The 21,080-nt window shown below is 38.9% G+C and overlaps 1 protein-coding gene across 1 annotated transcript in view; it reads right to left on the bottom strand.

Annotated features, from left to right (window-relative positions):
* Nucleotides 1–19,380, bottom strand: part of slc8a1b (solute carrier family 8 member 1b) — a 149,130-nt gene extending 129,750 nt beyond the window's left edge. Inside the window, exons 1-3 of the mRNA XM_044373418.1 lie at nucleotides 18,976–19,380; nucleotides 3,904–4,830; nucleotides 1,548–1,712 (exon numbers count right to left, since the gene is read on the bottom strand). Coding sequence (XP_044229353.1) covers nucleotides 1,548–1,712; nucleotides 3,904–4,779 — 1,041 coding nt within the window. The 5' untranslated portion in view covers nucleotides 4,780–4,830; nucleotides 18,976–19,380. The remainder of the gene's footprint in view (nucleotides 1–1,547; nucleotides 1,713–3,903; nucleotides 4,831–18,975) is intronic.
* Between the last annotated feature and the right edge of the window lie 1,700 nt (nucleotides 19,381–21,080).

Below are 21,080 nucleotides of genomic sequence, written 5' to 3'. Positions count from 1 at the left end.
ATTAGAAACAGTCAAATATTTAGTTACTTTGCTGAATATGCATCAGATTATCGAAGGCTTTTGTGAGGTCTTATAGAGCTGTACTTGGTGTGCAGAATGAAAGAAGAGCAGCTTGGAAATCTCATAAGTAGAGAAGTCCTCCTTCAACATGAGGATCTATATTCTAGTCGACATGACAGCAAGCATCCATCTTGTTTAGGTGTCCTTGATAACCATATTGAATTCTTGGGTGGATCTGAAGATTTTTTTCACCATTCCTCTTTACCTCACCCCACTGGTCCCCCTCCTCCTACTAGAAAATTATTGAAGTGAAGAACAGTTTTTTTCCCAGCAAATAGTTATGATCAAGAGTTTAATCTCTGCTCTAAATTACTGCTTGTGATATGTAACATATACTCCGTATAAACATTGACAAATCAAACATGTCCATGATCTCATTATTTTTAAAGAGAGGTGAATACATAAAAACTTGATGCTCACTGGCTAACATTTGAATTAACTAATTTCCCCGCTGTCAACGGCTTACAAAAAGTTAATGTCAGACTGAATAATGTTAATTATTGTTAATCCATGTAGCGAGAAGGGCAAGAGCATAAAAACCTTGACATTTCAGGAGCTTGTCTTTATGCTTGCGGCTTCCATTATGCTTTTTAGTATTAGACTTTGTCCAAGAGGTGCACTGGGTAGAAAGCACCTCATCAAGCCATTTTGATGGCTATAGTGCATATATATATATATATATCAGATACAGAAGTCTGCAGTGATAGACACGTTGTTAGGTAAACAAAACAAGGAAAATACATACAGTGTACATGTAGTACCATAAACTGTATATACCAGAGGACACATACTTTCCATTACAGCTCTACCATCCTGTCAATCCGCTTGCGTACACAAATACAATATCTTGTAACTGTTCTGTATATGTAGACACAGGTAATATGGACTGCACTTATATAGTGCTTTTCTATCTAAACGGATAAATCACTGTACGCTTTTTGCCTCTTATTCAGTCACACACACACACCAGCATGCAAGGTGCTGCAACTTAGGGTTCAGTGTCTTGCTCAAGGACACTGAACAGGAGAAGACTCTGCAGCAGTAACACAAACACAAACTCCTATATTTGTCATGCCAAGTGACTTCAAGTGATCCCTCAAGCTAATTTGTTTTTCAGTAAGATCAGGCAGACAGGCAGCAAGCATATAGAATATTAATTGCCAATGTCAGAGCTTAAATATCAGGGTTTATCTTTTTATTTATTTATTAAGTTAATGAGAGCTCAGTTTCCTTTGCAATTTTACCATTATTACATTTATCTGAGTGGCTGTGATGAAACGTTAGCTGTATTCATCATCATAATCACTGTGATAACAAAGGCAAATAGAGAGTGCATCTATCCGTCGCTTGTTATTTTATCTTTTCATTTCCTATACAAGAGAACTCTGAGAAAATAACCCTGACAGGAACAACAGCAGTGACAGTACATTTTTCATGTCACACTGCATTTGCACTTTACAGTAAGTTCTTTTGATGTTGTTACCCACCTCCTTGTCAGGGTGTTTCTGTTTGAGCTCCTTCAGGATCTTGGCCATGTCTCTCCGGGTCTCCTCCTCATCCAGGTCCTTCTCATCAAGATCCAAACCCAGCGGACCGTCCAGGAAGTCAACACCATGAGAGTTCAGCATCTTCCCATCCATCTCAATGTCCACCTTATAACAGAAAAGACAACAATTTAATAAGTATCGCTGATTTGAGGCTTTGGAGCAATAGTTTTTGCGATGTCAGTCCTATCCTAATTAAAAGTGCATTCCCTGTCTTTGTTAGAGTTTCCCATAGCGCTCCTCAATCCAATATTTTTTGTTTTGAGACTAAGTTATAAACTGTGATCAGTTTCAAGTAATTACTTCATATAAATGGGGACATTTCTTTATGGCTTGAGAGGATTCAGCTCAGTTTAGGTCAAGAGTCGACTCTTTTGACCAGATATTTTCTTTGCAAATTTCCCAAACAACCCACATTAATGTTTATTGTACTTGTGACTTTGAGCAGATGTTCACATCTGCTATATGTTAATCATCAGTTTTTGAAAATTACATTATTTTGCAGCTCTCAGAGAAAAGACGTAGTTCTGTTGTTCATTGAAATCCTGTTTTCCTTTGAGTACGGTTTCATTAATGAAATGTATTTCACCTCTTTAGGCAAGATGGCAATTTACAACTTCTAAATTATTATGCTTTCCGCTCTGGTGCACTGTTGGATGTGAGTCAGTGATTTCTTTTAGCCAGAAGTTGAAATGAAAGTGCTCCTCATGTACTAATGGAGCACCAAATCTTAATAATCTCATCAAAGAAATAATAACAAGTAATTTCAAATTTTGAGACATCGAGAGACTAAATTAATTAACTGAGTGGTGAATCAATGTACCTACGCCACAATACTGAAAGATTAATTAGATATGTGCAATGTACTGAATAGGATATTACACAAAGCCTCAGATAGTAGTCAAAACAGGAAATTAAAAAGTGACAATACTTATAAGGTATTTGTGTGTGTTTGCAGTAATATGCTTTGTGGCATGAGTTTATATTGGCAGAACTCCATTCAGTAATAGAGATAATTGTTTCAGATACACATTACTCATGAACCCACTTCCGCCTACATCGAGCGCCTTATCTGCTCCTTTGTTTTTTCCACCACATGTTTGGATGAGGACAATTTAATTAATTTCTACTGGTCCGCTATTCTCTGACTGATATGCCTTTGTAAAAGAGAAAGCTCCCAGCATGGCTTTTAGATTCTTTGCAAGACATTAATGAAGGAATTTTAGCTTCTGAAATGCATATAAGAATTCCACACTTGGATGAGACGTGCTTGAGAAATAACAGTCATTTATATCACCTCTAATGTTATCGTCATCATCATCATCATCATCATCATGGAGTAATTTCTGGTGGTGATTAGAAAGGGTAGCATTTTGATGAACAAATGCATACTAAACAAAATACCTGATTTTCACGTAAACATCTCAAAATGTTTATGTGATTCAGCTGTATTTAAATAGAAAAGGAATTAGAATCCTTGTTATTGCTGTATATAATAACTGGATGTGTGATAATGAAAATTAGTAGTAGTTCGGTATCGGTAGTAGAGGTAATGGGGGGGATATCAGTGATTTTAAGTGATGCAGGAATGAATCAAAAGAAGCGCATGCAACTCTTCTCTCATATGTCTGTATTTATTGTTACTGGTTTGAGTAGATATATAGAGTTCAGTTTACTTTTGGACATCATTTCTATTAGTTATAAAAACTGTATAAACCAATGAATTGTTCAGATGTGAGGACATGACAGCATTGCAACAAAGAAGTCTGATACGGCCCGAAATGAGCGGTCAGATGTTGACTTGTAAACAAGTCCAAAGTAAGCCAGATTATCTAAACCACTTCATTTGGAAGTAAAACAGAAAGCGGGCAAACCTGTAATAGTGATAACAATCCGTCATGGCACAGGACACCTGGGCTTGCAAAAGTATGTCAAAAACGGTGGGTCGAAACTGAACAAGGAGGATGTTCTGTAAACTGATGGAAGAATTCAACTGTTAACCTTCACTTTCTCTTCCATATATACGTTTGGCTAACCTGGGGGTTTGTTTAAAACCTGTGTGATTTGTGTTTCTGTTATGGCATTCCTGGATCCCAGGAATAACCTTGTGAATACAATGTTATTATTACTGATAGGAATGATGACCAAAACTATAAAGTCAAGTTGAAATGAACTAGAATTATGCTTTACAAATAAGAACGGTCTTTGAAGTCTATTGGTGTCGTAAGAAACTTTTATCATTGTGTGGACAATTAATCTGACTACTATTCCAGCAGCTGAGAGATATATCTGAGTATACCTTAGAAGGAAGTGGACGGTCGCCCTCAGTCTCGATGATCATGCCACGCTGCTTTCCAGTCCGGTAACGCTTGTACACATACTTGTAGAAGAGCAGGCGGCGGTCAGCTATCCAGGCAAACACCACACAGATGGGAAAGAAGAGGAAAGTGAGCAGCCCCTCCCACACCTGCACAACGCCAGGTGAGATCACACACAGGATCAGGTAGAGCCAAATGTAGGCAAAGATACTCCAGGTGGCCGTGACGAAGAAGACGCGGAGATGCTTGACCTTCCTGGTCTCGCCGTCGGGCACGACGTAGACGCAAAGCCCAATGATGACAAACATGTTGAAAGCTGCAGAGCCAACAATGGTGGAGGGGCCTAGTGTGCCAGCGTCAAACCCATGACCGATGACCTCTATGACGGACAGCAGGATCTCGGGAGCCGAAGAGCCCAGAGCCATGAGGGTGAGGTTGGACACGGTCTCGTTCCAGATCCGGACAGTTGTGGTGGTGGTTTCCCCGTTGGGTTTCTTGATAGTGATCTCTTTTTCCTGTGACGTGATGACCTCTATTGATGCCATGAAACGGTCGGCGATAATTGACACACCCAGGAACATGTAGACCAGGGCAACAAAGTAAACCGTGGCCCGGGCAACCTTGTCACCAAATGACGGATTTTGGGGTTCCCAAATGGGTAACATCACCCCCTTTGAGCACGCCTCAGCCTTGCTGCATTCACTTTTATTGGTGGACACTGCCGAAACCGAGCCACCCAAGCCTGTCTCAGGGGGTGCGCCGGCCAATGAGGGATGGAGCTTGAGGAGGAGAATCACCATGACGACTGCTATCCTCAGAGCAGGGGACAGGGGGGAGGAGTGATCCCAGCGGCCCATGTTGATGTCTGGACCGGTACTGTGAGGTGACGATTAATGAAGGTGTTGAACCTTTAGAGAGAAGAGAGGAGAAAAGAGTTCAAATAAGACTTTCACAGACTTGATGAATGTTGTTTATATGAAAGGGAACTTTTAACAGACTCTAAACGAACAAGTAAAAAGAGGAAGAAAGTAGAAGCCGGCCAAAAAAAAAATTTTTGACAACACCTGAAACTGATACTGCAGATGATTTGGGTTTATCTTACACAGAGTGCTTCCTTCCCAATATGGTATACTGTACAATAATGTTTTAATATCTTATAATGGATACAAAAAAACATACTTCAGTGCAACCAATGTCTAAATAATTGTTTGTAAATGTAACATTTGAAATGAAAATGTAGCAGATAACATGATTTTTAAAATTTTTTTTTATGACAAATTAGTTTAGAAGCTAAGTGAATGTCAACAGTGGTTTATTGTTTAACTTCCAGTAAATACTGATGGTCAAATATGCATCTGTCTGCAGTTCTTATGAGCAGTGTGGTTTCTCACTAAGCAACAACATATACTACAAAAAAGAAACCCATAATTAACAGCCCCGTTCACTCGAAAGAATGAAGAACCCTAAAAACAGACCACAAAAATAAAAATGTATGTTCCAGGTGAGATGTTTGCTTAGCTGTTTAGGGGCAGCAAGTTCAAACAACCACACCAAAGATAAACTTCAGCTCCAGTGCTCAACACTATAGATTTCCACAGAGCAGCCTCTGAAATCTCTCAGGCACATTCCTGTAGCAATAATACCCCGCTGCACCTCATGTTACCCGGCCAGGAGTGGCTTTCTCTGATAACAGTCTTGTTGACTTCTGTCAACAACGTTGGCTTATAAATTAGGTTACTGTAATCAGTTTTGTAGCCAGTTGCCCATCATGGGGAGGTATTTTTTTTTGTATTCTAAAGCTGGCTGGTAAGATAACGAAAGCTGCAGGAAAAATTTTGAATTTACAAGCAGTGTAGCACAATAGAAGCAACACGCATACAATGGCCTCTAAAATTACCACAGACTTTAATCAACCTCTCACAGTCTTGAGTCTTGAGAAAAATAACATTACGGGCCTCACAAGTATTCATTTCAGATCTGCTGTAACACATTGGACCAGTGTTACCTTTATTGTTTCTACATCCTGTAACTGGATTAACACACTAACCAGGGATTTTTTTATTTTCTCCAATATAAACTAGCGGCATCTCTAGAACACTTGATTGCATGTCAAATTGTCTATATTGGCCTACTTTTACACTATCAACCACAAAACAATCACTGGTAACTGTGTTTTAACCGTGTTTAAGTCTGGTTAGGGTGAGTTATGCCTTAAATAGGCATTATCAGAGAAACCACAATATCACACTGTGACCACAAATCAGTTATCTGGTTTCCATGTAACAACGCCCACACAAACACAAGAAAAATGTAATGTAGAAAAAAACAATTTGCAGTGAATCAGTTTCAATGAAACGACTAACACATATTCAGTGCAGTTACCATATATAACAAGCTAATTGGACGTTGTTGGGTCATTTTCCATGGGGAGAATAATCTAGCCATATATAATTTGTATGGTTATGAGACTAGACCATGTATAGACTACTGGTATTTTTTTGTGTGATTAATACTCTTTGCTCCATGTATGAGGATGATCATAAAAATACATTTCATTTATATTGCTGTTTTCTAAGCACGATTACAAAATGCTTTACAGTAAAAAGAAAAGAAAAGCAGATATGTTCATTAACATTTCCTCATCGTGTTGTAATGGTGAGCCTGACCATTCAATGCCTTAAAGATTTTCAGCATTTTTAAAAGCACATGTAGCTATAGGTGTTCTACTGTATGTGAGGAGAAAGGAAGCAGACGAAAGGAAAGGGATGTGGGTCATTCAATATTTTATTACAACTACTTTCTAAGACAGACACACACATCCTCTCCTGAGGTTGTAGTGATAAAAAGAAAAATGCAAATACCCCTTTGAGTGCTGCAACACTAACTGACAAACAGAGTGTCCAGACAGATTTTGAATGTGTTGCCTCTGTGTTTTCTATGCAGTTGAAACTGTAAGCCTCAGAGCAATGGAGAGAAGGGTCTTTTTTATTCAGTGTGGTTTACTTTGTAAAGCCAGTAAAGGCTTATGGGAACAGTAGTGAACCAACTATAATCTTATTGGATCTTCCACCCACCTTTTTCTGAAACATGTTTCACATTCCATATCTAACACAAATGATGTTGGTCCCCCCCTTTATTGCTCATCCTCACATCTGGATAGACCGCTGACACAGGAACAAACTTTTAAAAGCACATTTAGAGGAAGCACTTCTGTACACAAACACAACTACTACTCCTTTTGATCAAGGATCGATGACAAGAACCAAGACCAGCAAACAAAGATCAGCTTTGAACTCTCCTCAAACAAGCTTCTTCCACATTCCTGCATGCGAACATCCATTTCCCGATAATTAACCGTTCACACTCTTACATGCATGCACAGCAGAATTTACCAAACATCAATAGTTACATCAGTGCTTTCCTGCTTCTCTTTCTACCACAGTATCAACAATATGAATCACATTTTCTCTCACATTCCATGTAGTGTCGCTTGAAAGCCGTAGGGCCCTGACACTATTTAAAGCTAAATGAACAGCACAGAATCCATTTCCACTGGGGATGTAATCAATGTCTGAATGTTCATTTAAGACATTATTCATACTGTACAAAGTGTGTGTGCCCTGCCCAGTGTTGTTGACAGCAACTTGCTGCATAAATCACTGACTGTGTAATGCATAATTAGTCCACATTTAAATATTTGGGTTAAATAAACCAAGTGTGACGAGTGTTCAGTTTGTCTGCTGTGCTGATGTGTACTGAGTGGGCTCAGCTGTGGCGTGAGAGCTTTCTCCTCAGATGTTAAGAAAATCAATTCCAAACAACATTACACATCTACTTAATTAAACTTCAATTCAGTAAGCTCATAACCAAACATTTTCCTCCTTGCTAATGTGATCCAGCAGTTCTCCTTGGCTTCTCCAGCCTACTTGTGTGGTCACATAAGGCTTTGTGTGGCATTTCCAAGTGATCAATAATTCAGTGTGCTTTGGGATTTGGTTGTTTTCACTTAAGGATGCCATTTTTCCAACAGGCCGATGGCTAAAGAGCATGCTCTCTATGCCAGCTGTTCTCTACACAGATCAGTTTGTTTTTTAAAGCTTCTCTAAACCATGCTCAAGGTGATACCCTTGGTTTCAGTAATCTTAGGATATAGAGACTGTACTGTTGTATCATTAGCAATGTGATAATGTTGTCCTCCCCCAACTTGTCTGTCAGAGGTAATAAAATGTAAAGATGACTCTATAGTGCAACCCCTCAAACTGACATTCTTGCCGTGACCCCACCCTGCTCATGACGTCACCTGCATGACTACATGTCTTTATATCTAAATGGTAAATGCACTCATATAGCACCTTTATTAGTCTTTGGACCACTCAAAGAGCTTTTACATTACAAGCCACATTCACCCATTCACACACACACTCATACACCGATGGTGGCAAGCTACCACGCAGGGTGCTGGCACAGCCATTGGGAGCAATTTGGGGTTCAGTATCTTACCCAAGGACACTTCAACATGTGGACTGGAGGAGCCAGGAATAAAATCTTCCGATTAGTGGACAACCCACTCTACCTCCTGAGCCAACCCCCCCACCAGAAAACCTAATTAAAAGGAAGCAGCCATTAAAAGAGACATGTCACCAGTTGGAGTCTAATGGATTCACTGCAGAAGGGAAAACTGCCAATTTATAGCTTGTGCTTTGCAAAGGTTCTTTTGGTGTGTCAGCTCTGTCACGCAGCGGATGATATGAAAACAAATAAATAAATACTGAGCCCCACGTCGGTTTTGTTGCACTGGGTATTGGTTTCAGCACTTGACATCTACAATATTAGAATGGAACGATGTTTTCAGACTGCAGGTCTCAATGCCATTTTTTCACCACAGGAGGCAACCTTCAATATATTTCATACTGTGAATTTGCTGCATGACTATGGATATATTTCATGTGAATGAAAAAGTCTAAAGACAAGTCTTGCCAGGGATAGTTTGACATTTTGGGAAAATCTGCTTTCTTGCCAAGAGTTAGTTGATACCACTCTCATGTCTGTGCTTTAAATATTTTAGCTTTGCACAAAGAATGGAAACAAGGGGAAACAGCTAGCCTGGCTCTGCCCAAAGGGGAAAAAAATCTGCCTACCAGCACTTCTAATGCTCACTAATTAATATGTTATATCTTGGTTGCTTAATCCGTACAATTTGTATAATGTTATTTAATGTGTATGATGGTGAACTAGGTACTGTGCAGATATATCTCCCTCTCCCTCTCATGAGGTGCATTAGCAGACCAAAATTTATACAAAATCATGGAAAATCCTTTTTAATTACAACTCACAGCCTTTATTGCTAATTATATCAATTATTCCTCTGTAACTATCAAACCATAATCAAGCGGTTGATTAATTTTATTGGTAGCTTTTTAAAATTGGCATGTAACCAGGTCTCAACAGGATAAATGGGAGGAGAAAATGGATGGACGGATGGATGATTTGACATGATAATGTCCTTTCTCTCATACCTAGGAGGTGCCGGTCTTTGCACAAACAAATGGAGACATGGCTAATGAGTAAGTAGAACGAATAGTCAATTAAAGAATTAGCCAATAAAAAATAAAATGAATCACAAACTATTTTGATAATCAAATTACTCTTTGAGTAATTTTTCAAGCACAAATGTTAAACATTTAATGTGGGAGAATTGGCTGCTTTTCTTGGGCTTACGTTATTGTAAATTAAATATTTTGGGGGTTTGGACTGTTGGTCAAAGACATTTAATATTAATGTTAATTTATAGAACATATTCATAGTTGATTAATTGAGAAAATAATTGGCAGATTTATAAAAATAATCATTCATTGCATTAGTTGGGTAAGTATTTCAGTTATTTTCCATTTGGTTTGGGAATTTATACCAGCAATCCACCAGATACGAACCCTCTTCATTTCCAATCTGCATGCTGTTGCATCTCCTAGTTTTTACCACGATGCAAATGGTTAAAATATAACTAAAGCAGGTACTGATATCAACACAGTACCTGAAATGAAGCCCCATTCATTCACTATCCCAGTGTTGTGCTGTAGATTCTATTTCTTGATCTGTTTCTGCTCACTGGCTCGCTTAAAATTCATCCTCACGAACACAAATCCCTGATAAACCTTGTTTACACGATCCTGCTTGCTTTACACTTAATCAGGCGATTACACTTCAGATGACTTAAGACAATTACCTGTTCTGTTTACGGTTCCGTTTTGTTGTCTGTCTGCAAAATATATCCTCTGGGAATGACTGACTGCATTTGTTCTCTCTCTGAAAAAGGATCATTACTGGCTTTTTGATAAAGGAGGGAAAGGAGTAAAAAAGTGATGCCCCGGCAGGTACCAGCGCCAAACTTGTGTGTGTTTATGTGTTTATGTGTCTACTGTTAACACTAAAGAGGTTTAGTCACTGAACAGTGGCATCTATTTTTGATTCTGTAATTGAAATATCAGGTTTCATAACATCTCTCCATGATTTTCCCTAGTGTTATGACCCCAAAAACTTGGCTCAAATCCAAGAGGAACACAGCATAAGACACGCAAACCCAGCCTTAGAAAAAAGCTGAATCACACACTCACAAACTGCACCACTGAATCCTCCTCCCCAGAGGCAAAAACAAAAGCACAATACATAAAGTTATGAGGAAAACCAAAACCATGTGCTGAATTGAGGCAAGCTGTTCCCTCTCTGCCCCAATACTGTCATTTCTCGGGAGCTTCTGAAGGCAGCACCCAAGGGTGCCAAGAAGGCAGATGATTAGACCAACAGGCAACAGAGGAAAGAGAGAAGGAGAAAGACATGAGAGTGCATAAGACATAGCACCACATTCTGTTCATCACGCAGGAAATTTGCAATTATTACAAGTGATGCAGTGGGATAATAATCCTGGAGATGAGTAGATGCTGACCATGAGCGTAGCAATGAATTTGTGTTGCAGGAGAACACAAAGCAATACCTCACCCTCTGCTCTCAGGAGCCGCCTGTCAAAAATGCATTTTCCTCGCAACAGGGTGAGAGGCGATGATAAAAAATTTAAAGCAGTGAGTGAAAGAGAGATAAAGACAAAAATGCAAAACTAAATAGAAAAGGGTAAAGGGGAGGATGTAAAGAGAAAGAGAGATTGGAGGAGAGGGATATAATATAGGAAACAGAGGAAAAGAGAATGAGAGACAGATGGAAAGAAAGAGTATGAAATAGGAAAGAGAGAGGTAACCTAACATACTCTCACCTATCCTATTTAAATAAAAGCGAAAGGTTATTCCATTGTGTGTATATGTGTGTGTGTGTGCACGCATATTTTGTCCTGCTCTCCACGCTGGTCCCTGCAAACAACTGAAGATTAATGGTCAACATTTACCATCATTACAGTGCAGTGATGTTGAGCTGTTTTAGCCTGGAGCTCCCTGGCAGCTAATCCTCGAGCCAAGATGTCTTGTCATATTATTACTCTTGGAGAGGATGAAATGATCAGGCTGCACTTTAATACACAGGACTGTTTCCTGCTGTCTGTCTATCCATCGACATTATCTGTCCAGCTCTCTGTCTATCCGGGATGTGACAAGGGACACGAACATGCCCAGAGCAATGATGAGCTTTGGGAAACTGACAGAAGTAGACCACAAAAAAAAAAAAAAAAAAAGCTTAAAAGTCACATAGATCACTGCCCTTATCTTCAGCACTCCATTCATTCATGGGATAAGAACAAATAAAGGCACACAGTCATCTTCAAATCTGCCGCTTATATATACCCTCCTTCTGTGGATGGGTGGTATAACCGGTGTGAACGACACACGGGTAGAGATATCTGCTATGATATGGATTTGGAAAGAGTTTGACCCCTTTCCTAGCTAGTTATTTTTTAGCATTAAGCAACAACATATTACTTAGCCAAAGTAAGTCAAACTGTCAAAGCCTCACAGAAAAATCATGTTTTTTTGGCTGACTTTTGCTCAATCTCATGAAAAAAAACAACATATCTAAACTTAAAGCTGCACAAAACAATACTACTATGATATGAGTCAAATGACTATGTGTCATTTCAGGTGTTGCTTGTGGTAATGAGCCCACAGAAAATGATTACCTGGCATGTTCCCTCATCTTTAAGGAGTCTTTAGTGTCATTCAGCTCATTGTTTTGGTTTTACAGATTGTGACTTTGCTGTTTTGGTTTGTTCTCACTGCTGTCATCAACCCTGTTTTCAGCCATAGCAGACAGCTCTGAAAACCAGCACCAAACGGCGCATAGACAAAGTTAGTATGTGGTGAACATAGTGGAGCCCATATTGTCCTCAGGAAAGTGGAAGTGAAAGTGGAGACCAAATCAGAGCTAAAACAAAAGTGAATATTGGACTTAAATCTGTTATATGTCCAGAAATACGACTCCAAATGAAGCTAAATGGATACTGATATAATGTTTGCTAACACATTTACTGTATCAACTTCATTAGATGACAATATTGTTGATAATATTGTCTTTACAGCTTGTATCAGCCTTTTTATCTAACAACAAACATTAAGCTGTAATGCACTTTGGGTGAGTGTGTGTGTGTGTGTGTGTGTGTGTCATTTTTCCTTATCAAAATCAAGGATTTAAAAATGAAAGGAGTGTAAATTATAAACTAGTATAAAGTATAAATTGTACAGATTGTAAGTTTCTCTGAGACAAACTTATGTATACATTATATAAATTAAATTAAATAAATAATTAAATTGATTTGACTTGAAAACTATATTACACATGCTATTAAGCACACTATGCTGTACTATGCTACAGTACTCGATGCTTCGAGTGTAACCTTGTTTGGGATTCATCCATATTTTATCACTGAGCCTATTACTTGTGGGGGGTTGTGCCTATTCTGTACAACCTTACCAACCACTGACTGCAAGGACACAGCAGGAACGTTTTATATTATATAAAAATACATATGCATATGTTTATACTTCCCCATGTACTATATGTATATACATATATATAATAACTGTAAACTACTGAAGCCATGTTGGAGACAACTGGCAGCCGGTGTCTCATTTTAGAAGTATTACTCCACTGCTGCTGTTTAGCCCATATTTCCTGTAAACACTGCTCCTCTCTATCAAGGAGGTGAAGTTATAGCGCTGTCTGGCTCTATTAATCAAAGATAAACACACAACACTTACAGACTGAAGATCTGCTTTGCTAACCTTAACCCATCCTAACCCTAACCCTAGTAGAACAGTGCCCTCCTGTTGTGTTTTTTTGTTTGTTTGTTTTGTTTTTTCCAATAAAGAATTTCTGACACCAAATCTGAGCCTTTAGTGCACATCATCAAATTCAGTGTGCTGGCCAATAAAGGCTGACAGTCTTCCAAGTGACCGGCTCATTTGTTTACAACGCTCTTACTGAAATTAACATGACAATGATTTAGTTGTGTTGCTGTGATACACATAAAACTTTTTCTAACAAAGCTGACATTATGTGTCAGTGTGACAGAGTTTGTGGTTTGTCTCACACTGTGGCCATCCCTGCTAATATATATATTTATTTTGGCTGCCGTTAACCAATTCATCACCAATTCTGTGTATAATATATTGTATTGACTTGCCTGTACTTCACATATTGCTGAAGAAACAAAGTGGAGTACAGGCAAGTCAGTCCGGTTTGCTGGAATCTTGTTTGTGTTATTACATCATCTGTAATACATCAGTTGGCCTGCCTTGTAACACAGCGGTACGCCCACGTATTAGACCTTAGGACTTACAATTGGCAGAGCAGTCACATCAGCATAACTGCAATTGACCTATGATGAATGGTGAGTTTGCAGTGAATCGGCATATTGATTTCTAATAGATGAACTCTTCCTCTGAGTTTGACATGGATGGCTAGCTTTTAGCTTATTACAATATCTACTGAATTGATGAAGGTAACAATACCACCTATCAGCATAACTGCCATGACTGCAGTGCACTAAAATATATACTATACTTACTTTAAACTATATACTTAAGGTATATTATGGAAATATTATGGGAATTTATCTGGACATACTTTAAATATTAAAAAAATGGTGGTGGTTGGTGAAAACGGACAATTAAAATGCCTTTTGTAGAACAAATATTCAATTTTCTTATCAATTTGTTGTTACTTTTTTGCTGCTGTTTTTGTTTTCTTCAAATCTGCTGGCTAATCTGCAGTATAAATCAGCTGCTTTTTTCACTCTACTTTCCGTTAGCAGAAGCATTCTCCCACCTGTCCTTGCCATGAGAGACGTCTGTTTACTGTAAACTACAGTGAACAGGGTACTCTTGCAGAAACAGAACAAATTTTGGTGCGTGGGACAAACCAGTCTCATGGCAGTTTGTGAAATAGCCACGAAATTTAATGTATAGATTCGTGTACATGGACACAAATTTTCAATTTTTTTCGTGACACTCAACACAACTTTCAATCAAATGTATTTCATTTGGAATATCTTTTTTTTTAACCATAACCACTACATTGTTCAACATTTAATCACAACATTTTATCCTTGTTTTTATTTCTTTATTTTAATTTTTATCAGTTTGCATCAGTGCGGTGGGCAGACCGGAGGACCTGCTGCCTGGAAGTATTTTCCTCACTGTCACTGTGTTAAAGTTTTCTTTTAATGACATCTTTAACATTTCAATACAAAAACACAAAGTTAAGTTTTTTTGTCAGTTGTTGATAGTGGAAGGCTACAGAGGTGCATTATTACGTTCGACTACTGGTTTGGGTCGCCTGCCATCAGTGGGCTCCGTTCCATTTCAAATTTCTGCTGGTTGACCGCAACCCGTATGCAAACACCACTATCTCTGTTAAGAAAAGGCATTTTATAGCCTGTGATTGTAAATTTTGAAGTTGCTCATTTAATTTTATGTTTCCAAGAATATGAGGCTATGAGGCTGAGGATATTTATTATGAAATCATCTTTCTTAAGACATAGTCTACTTCAGTTAATATTGAGATATGTCATCCAACAAAGCACTTCAATGTTTGTGTGTGTGTGTGTGTGCATCAAACCTTGTACGATGACCATATAAAAACAGGATGAAGATGAGGTTGTAAAACTGGACTTTACATTTCACATCCCTCATTTAACCCCTGCACTTGTCACTTTCATATATTTCATCAAACTGGATTTTAGATTGTGCATCCATTCATCCTCCACTGTTACATAATTTAACTATTTTGCACGTCATGTTTAATTTTTGCTCTTGTCACCTTCGTATATTTCATATACCTCATTTCTTTGTCCATAGCACACTCCATATTTCCTTTGTACACTCAATATTTAATTTCAAAACTATTACTATTCCACTCTGTAAATAGATTTTAAAATTTCAATTTAATTTTATTTCTTTATTTCATTTTTATTATTATTACTGCCTTACTTTTGTCTATTTTTATTCTTCTGTATTGAGTGTTTTGGGAGCAAATGCCAAGACACATTCTTTGTATGCTTGTATTGGCTAATAAAACAGATTCTGATTGTGATTGAATGGGCTATGTCATGCTGACAAAATCCCAAAACCAAAGAATCATAATGATACAAAAAATCTCCAGGGTTGACTCTGTATTTAACGACCTGGGAATGAGAATGGGTTGGTCTTTTCATCCCTAACCCTAATCTTAACCCTAACCCAAGCACTTCAGGCCTTCCTCCAAGCCTGCAGTAATGCCCTAGATTGTCAGCATCTCTGAAGGAGACTCATTTTGGCCACTAAAGAAGAAAAAACAAAGAAAAAGCTTAATTTTATATATTAGGCCTTCAAAGTGCTCTCTGAAACTAGGCCTGGGATGGCTTGTGTCCATGAAATTGGAAATTTAAAACTTTGTCGTAGAGCTAAACCAAATATATTGTTGGAAAGGTCTCGGCCTGGAGAGTAACATATGTCAGTATGAAGATTATACATGGCTCCTACTTTGAAATACTGACCTTTGAACCTTGACCTCGGTGCATCTTTGAGGGCTTATAATTAGGCAACAAAAAGAGCTACAGACATAGGACCAACTGTTATAGAGAGCTCTTGACCTCAGCTATCATGTCAATATAGTCAACAATGGGGGATGCTGTCAAATACGGGTAAAATATGGTCAAAATGAATTTGCATCCATTTAACAATTAGATATTTAAAATCTGATTACACAAATGTGTTTACCATCCCCTTAAACTCCCCAGTGTACTCTCAGTTCAGTATTTGCAACTCCCAATTCTATAAAAACGCTACTATCTCTTAAAAACTACAATTCTCTAGAGCCGTGCCATGCAGCTTGATACAAATCAGCACCACAGTTGTAGTTCTTCCGGTTTGCAAAGTAGGGTGGGTCATAATATATCAAATATATCGAATATCTAGTACAGCTGAACTAGTAACACTGCACTGAGATGATCTATGTAAGAAAAAGTAAAGATGTTGACTTATTTCAGATATTTTAGCCAAAACAGGAGTCGAATGCTCCAAATCCGTCAACAACACAATGCTAATGTATCTTTAACAATGCACAATGTTAAAGATATCATTTAAAGAAAAACCACAGTGACAGTGAGGAAAATACTTCCAGGCCGCAGGTCCTTGGGTCCGCCCACTGGACTGATGCAGACTGATAAAATTAAAAAAATAAAATAAAAACAAGGATAAATATTGTGATTAAATGTTAAGTAATGTAGATGTTATAGTTTTTTTTTAATTTTTTTTTTTTAAAAAAGAACAACAGATGATTGATAGATTAATTTCCCTGACTATTTCATGAACAACCATGAGACTGGGTTGCATGGGAACACAAAAAATCTGTTTAAACTGATCTTGTTATAAATTTCTTTTTGGCTTTATATTTGGGACACCACAGTGTTGTCCAGTTGTATTATATGTGTGAAATAAATGCCATCTTTTAATTGCATTTATGAATAAACTGTGAGTAACGTGGACACAAACTGATCGGCATTTTGCATTAAATTGAATTCCTCACCAAAATGAAAATCCCAATAATCTTTTACAAGATAATAGAGCCAGAACAAAAGAACCCAAAACTGACCTACAAAAGCTTGGCAGCGATCTCAACTTAATGATGAAAAAACAAATTTTTGACAATATTACAAAAAATAACAAAAACTAAAATTTGCCATTGGACAACCTTACTTAAAAATGTATATTTTTGTAGTATGTTGATAGCCATAAGAATATATTCCCCTTACATTCCATTTTCATCACTTACCATTACAGTAATGGTTTGCTAAATCTGCTTCTTCCAGCCAGGATGAAGCTCTTCTCAGCCATTTACCACTGACTTATTTACAACATAGTGACCCAGCAGTTATTACACTGTAGCAGCTTCATGTCTGGAGAAAGCTTTGTGTGTGTGTGTGTGTGTGTGTGTGTGTGTGTGTGTGTGTGGTTTATTCTCCCCTCAACTGGGTTGAGAACAGGCCTAATCACTGGTCGATGCAGACCCACTGAGAGGTGGCCTGAATCTGCCGTCAGATGCTCTCAAAGCTGAGTTGTAAACCCATCTAAAATGCCATATCTCACCTTTTCAGGCTGACATATAGCTTATCTTTGTATTACACTGCTGTTAGAGGTATCAAACCGATAAAGGCCCTTTATAAAAGGAAAAGGATCAGTGATTAATAGAAAAAACCGTTACATTCTGAGGCTGTTTTCACCAAAGGATCTTATATTTCATCAAAAACCAACATCACTGATCAATGTAAATACAGCGGTAAAGACTTGGTTGGGATTCAGTTTTTCATTGTCATGAATAAATTCTTCATATTATTCACAGTGGATGAGCTACAGCTCCTCTGTGTCATGCCCATAAAGCCCCGACTGAAGTCAGCCGGAAAAGAATTGCCTGGAAAGCCTTGATGGTACCTGCCTGATGTGCCGAGCAGCTCGTCACAAGACGAACCGTTTGTAGTGTCACATCAGGAGAATGAAAATCCGCTGTCTGCTGCTTCCTCTAATGTCATATATGTGCCAGGTTTACAGGAACAGTTAACTGATGAGTGAGGCTCCATTGTGTCATTTCTCTTTCATAACAGTTTCCAAACACATCAGTCAGAGAGTAAAATAAGCCTTTATGATCTGATTTAAGACTAAAAATCCAACTGATCCAGTTATGTCTAATTCAGAGACAACGCTAAAATAAACCCATTCAAACTCAACTACGGGGTCCGAGCTCAGATTTTTCCCCAGCCTGCTCTGCACTGATGTGCAAAGGCACTCCAGCAGCCCCAAGAGCATCCAGAGGCTGCTCTGGTTTGGCGCAATGAATGGGGGACCCTGCAGAATTGCGCAAATGGCTCTCAATGCGCTTCAAGCGACTGGACCGTTCATCCTCTGCAAGGATTACCATCTCTAGGGGGGGAAATTTAGCCTGGACTGCGCATGTTTGTCACCCAACTTCCACATTGAAAGCCTATAAAAAGGTGCAAGCGTGGTTATCTGGACGTGCTCTGCATCCGTAATTATTATTCCTACACAAAAAAGCGAGGCAGGCGATCGGACTTAAACATGAGGGGAAGGGAGAGGAGCGTAGGGAAGGAGGGTGGGAGTGAAGGGCTAAAAAAGAAAAAAAAAAAAAACAGCCCCTGAAGCGAAAGGAAGCAGCCTCTGGAGTCTATACCGGTTGCTCATTTTAATGAAAAGCAAATGACAAACACCTTCCACCGCACCCAGTGATTTCAGAACCAGCGGTCATCTCTCTACAAATTTCCATATCACAGAGGAGGAAAAGCGCAGTGTGGAACGCGTGGTGGGGGAGGATGAGGTGAGGAAACATCGTCTCCACATCGCATCCAAACCCCTCCGACGCATGGTGCTTTCAAGTCTCCAATCGGGGCGACTCTGTCCCCTTTCCATCCTAATCACTCCACCACCCTTCTTCTAAAAAAAACAAAAAACAAAAAAACTTGCTTTCACCAGACAGTGCCGCGAAATAGAGGTAAAGACCCCCAGCATTCATCATCATTAACATAATTATCCTCGCTGAAAACGTACCCAGAAAACTGCAGAAGGTCCTACCTTTCTATCCAGAGAGTGTCCACAACCCGGACCGGTCAGTATTAAAAGCCGCACTACTAGTAATAGCAGCAGTACAAGGAGTAGGAGTAGTAGTAGTAGTAGAGGTAAGCCAGCAGTGGGGAATGGTAATGGAGACGCAGGGAGCTCTTATACGCCAGCCAAGGCGACCGAGACGCACAAAAGGAGGGGAGAGGAGTCCGGATTCCCATGCACTGACAGTTTTTTATTTGTTGCTGTTGTTTTTTTGCTGTTGCCTACTCCTCGTTTCCATGCAGCGCGACCTGAGCGACCTGTATGATCGGATGACCGGAGCGGCGCTTCATCAGCAAACCCGCATTTGTTGGGACGAGGCGCGCAGCACAGCGGACTTCTTCCTCATTCTTCCCTTCCCGTTCCCCCTCTCGCTCCGTGCAAGCGCAAGAGAGAAAGAGAGAGTGTGTGTGGAAGAGTGAGCAGGTCTCTCCTTCTTCCTTCCTTCCCTCACACACATACACACTCACACACATAAGAATCAGCTCGCCCTCCTCCTCCTCCTCTGTCTCTCTGTGCTGTGTGTGTGTGTGTGTGTGTGTGTGTGTGCGCGCGCGCGTCTCTCTCACTTTTCTGTCGTTGTCTACACATATATCTTGCTCGTCTCTCACACACACACATTCTCTCATACACTCGACCCCCCTCTCTTTCTTTCTCACATACACTCGCTTTGCCCTCCTCTCTTAGGTCAACATCAATATCCCGCTGAGAATATAGTGAGTCCAGAAACGTGTCACATCCAAATCTCAGCTTCTCTCTGTCTCCATGTCTCAGTCTCTCCATATCAGGAGACAGACACGTTGAAGGATGTTGTAAAGCCAAGTTGCTATGTATTGCATTTTTTTGTGTGTTGGCCTATTCAATGTACATGAAAAATGCTTGTTTCTGATTGATTGGCAGGTGTCCATTAAAATATTATAGTGGGATACCTCCTGTAATAAACCATGATTCGGAATCATAAGCTTGATCCAGTAAAAAGCATGGTTTGATCAAACTAAACAACTAAACAAACAAATGAACAAATTGACAACACTGAGCTCCGCGTTTAATATTTCAAAACACTGCAAGTATATAAAAGAACACTTTAAACAAACGGAGAGCTACGTGTAGCCTGCAGAATCAGCTCTGTATAATTGAAGTCCATTGATTCAATGACCTTTTAGAAATACTGGCATTCTAATAACTGCATCAAGAAGAATAATTTGCTACTCAGAATGGATAAATGCAGAAGAATCCATTTGAAAAGACAAAGTTTATCATAGCCTAACTTTTGTCATTTGGTAAACATACTGCAAGAGCAATGATGCACTCAGATCTGTAGGAAATAACGGTCTGAAGGGAGGATTTTTTTTCCACCTTAATTGTTTTCTCTCCTCTCTTCCATCTATCAACATTAACATATTTACACAGCAATATGGGCAATGATTTCTTTTTATTCTAAATTAAGGCAGTTTATTCTAATGAGAGGCACAGACAGGGAGAGATGGAGCAACAAGAGAAAACGGAAGAGGAAAAAAGAAAAAAACACTGAATTGCATGCATGGGGTGGGCTTTAGTGGATAATACAACATCAATCTGATATGAAGGCATATTCATGATAAAAAAAGACTCATCATAATTATATTATAATGATTGCTAATATTGTAAATGAGGCTGAAACAGTATATTAACTAGTAGTCATTGGGAAGATTAATTCTGTGATACCACAAAACATTAAACCCAGCAGCCCACGGACATAAGATGTGGCGTTAATAGTTTCATCTCAAAGACTCTATGGTTAGTTTTTGAAAATTTCTGACCTTAATGACTGGCAGTGGTAGAACAATTGTACAACAAAAACTGGCACAATTAGAATAATTTAAAAGTAATATTATCACATTAAAACAAACAACATTTTGGGGTGTCCCGGTAACTGTCAATTCAGTCTGGGACCTTTGTAACGTGTCAAACAAACTGTCTCTCCATGCTCTGGTATATATCTCTACAGTCACTATCAAATAACTTCCAGAAAAATGCCAAAGAATAATGATCTTAAAGTTGTAATCCTTAAAATTTCAGTCCTGGTTGATTTGGTG

Source organism: Thunnus albacares, chromosome 14, assembly GCF_914725855.1.
Source record: "Thunnus albacares chromosome 14, fThuAlb1.1, whole genome shotgun sequence".
In the NCBI taxonomy this organism is placed as follows: Eukaryota; Metazoa; Chordata; class Actinopteri; order Scombriformes; family Scombridae; genus Thunnus; species Thunnus albacares.
This window is presented reverse-complemented; position numbering and strand designations above follow the sequence as displayed.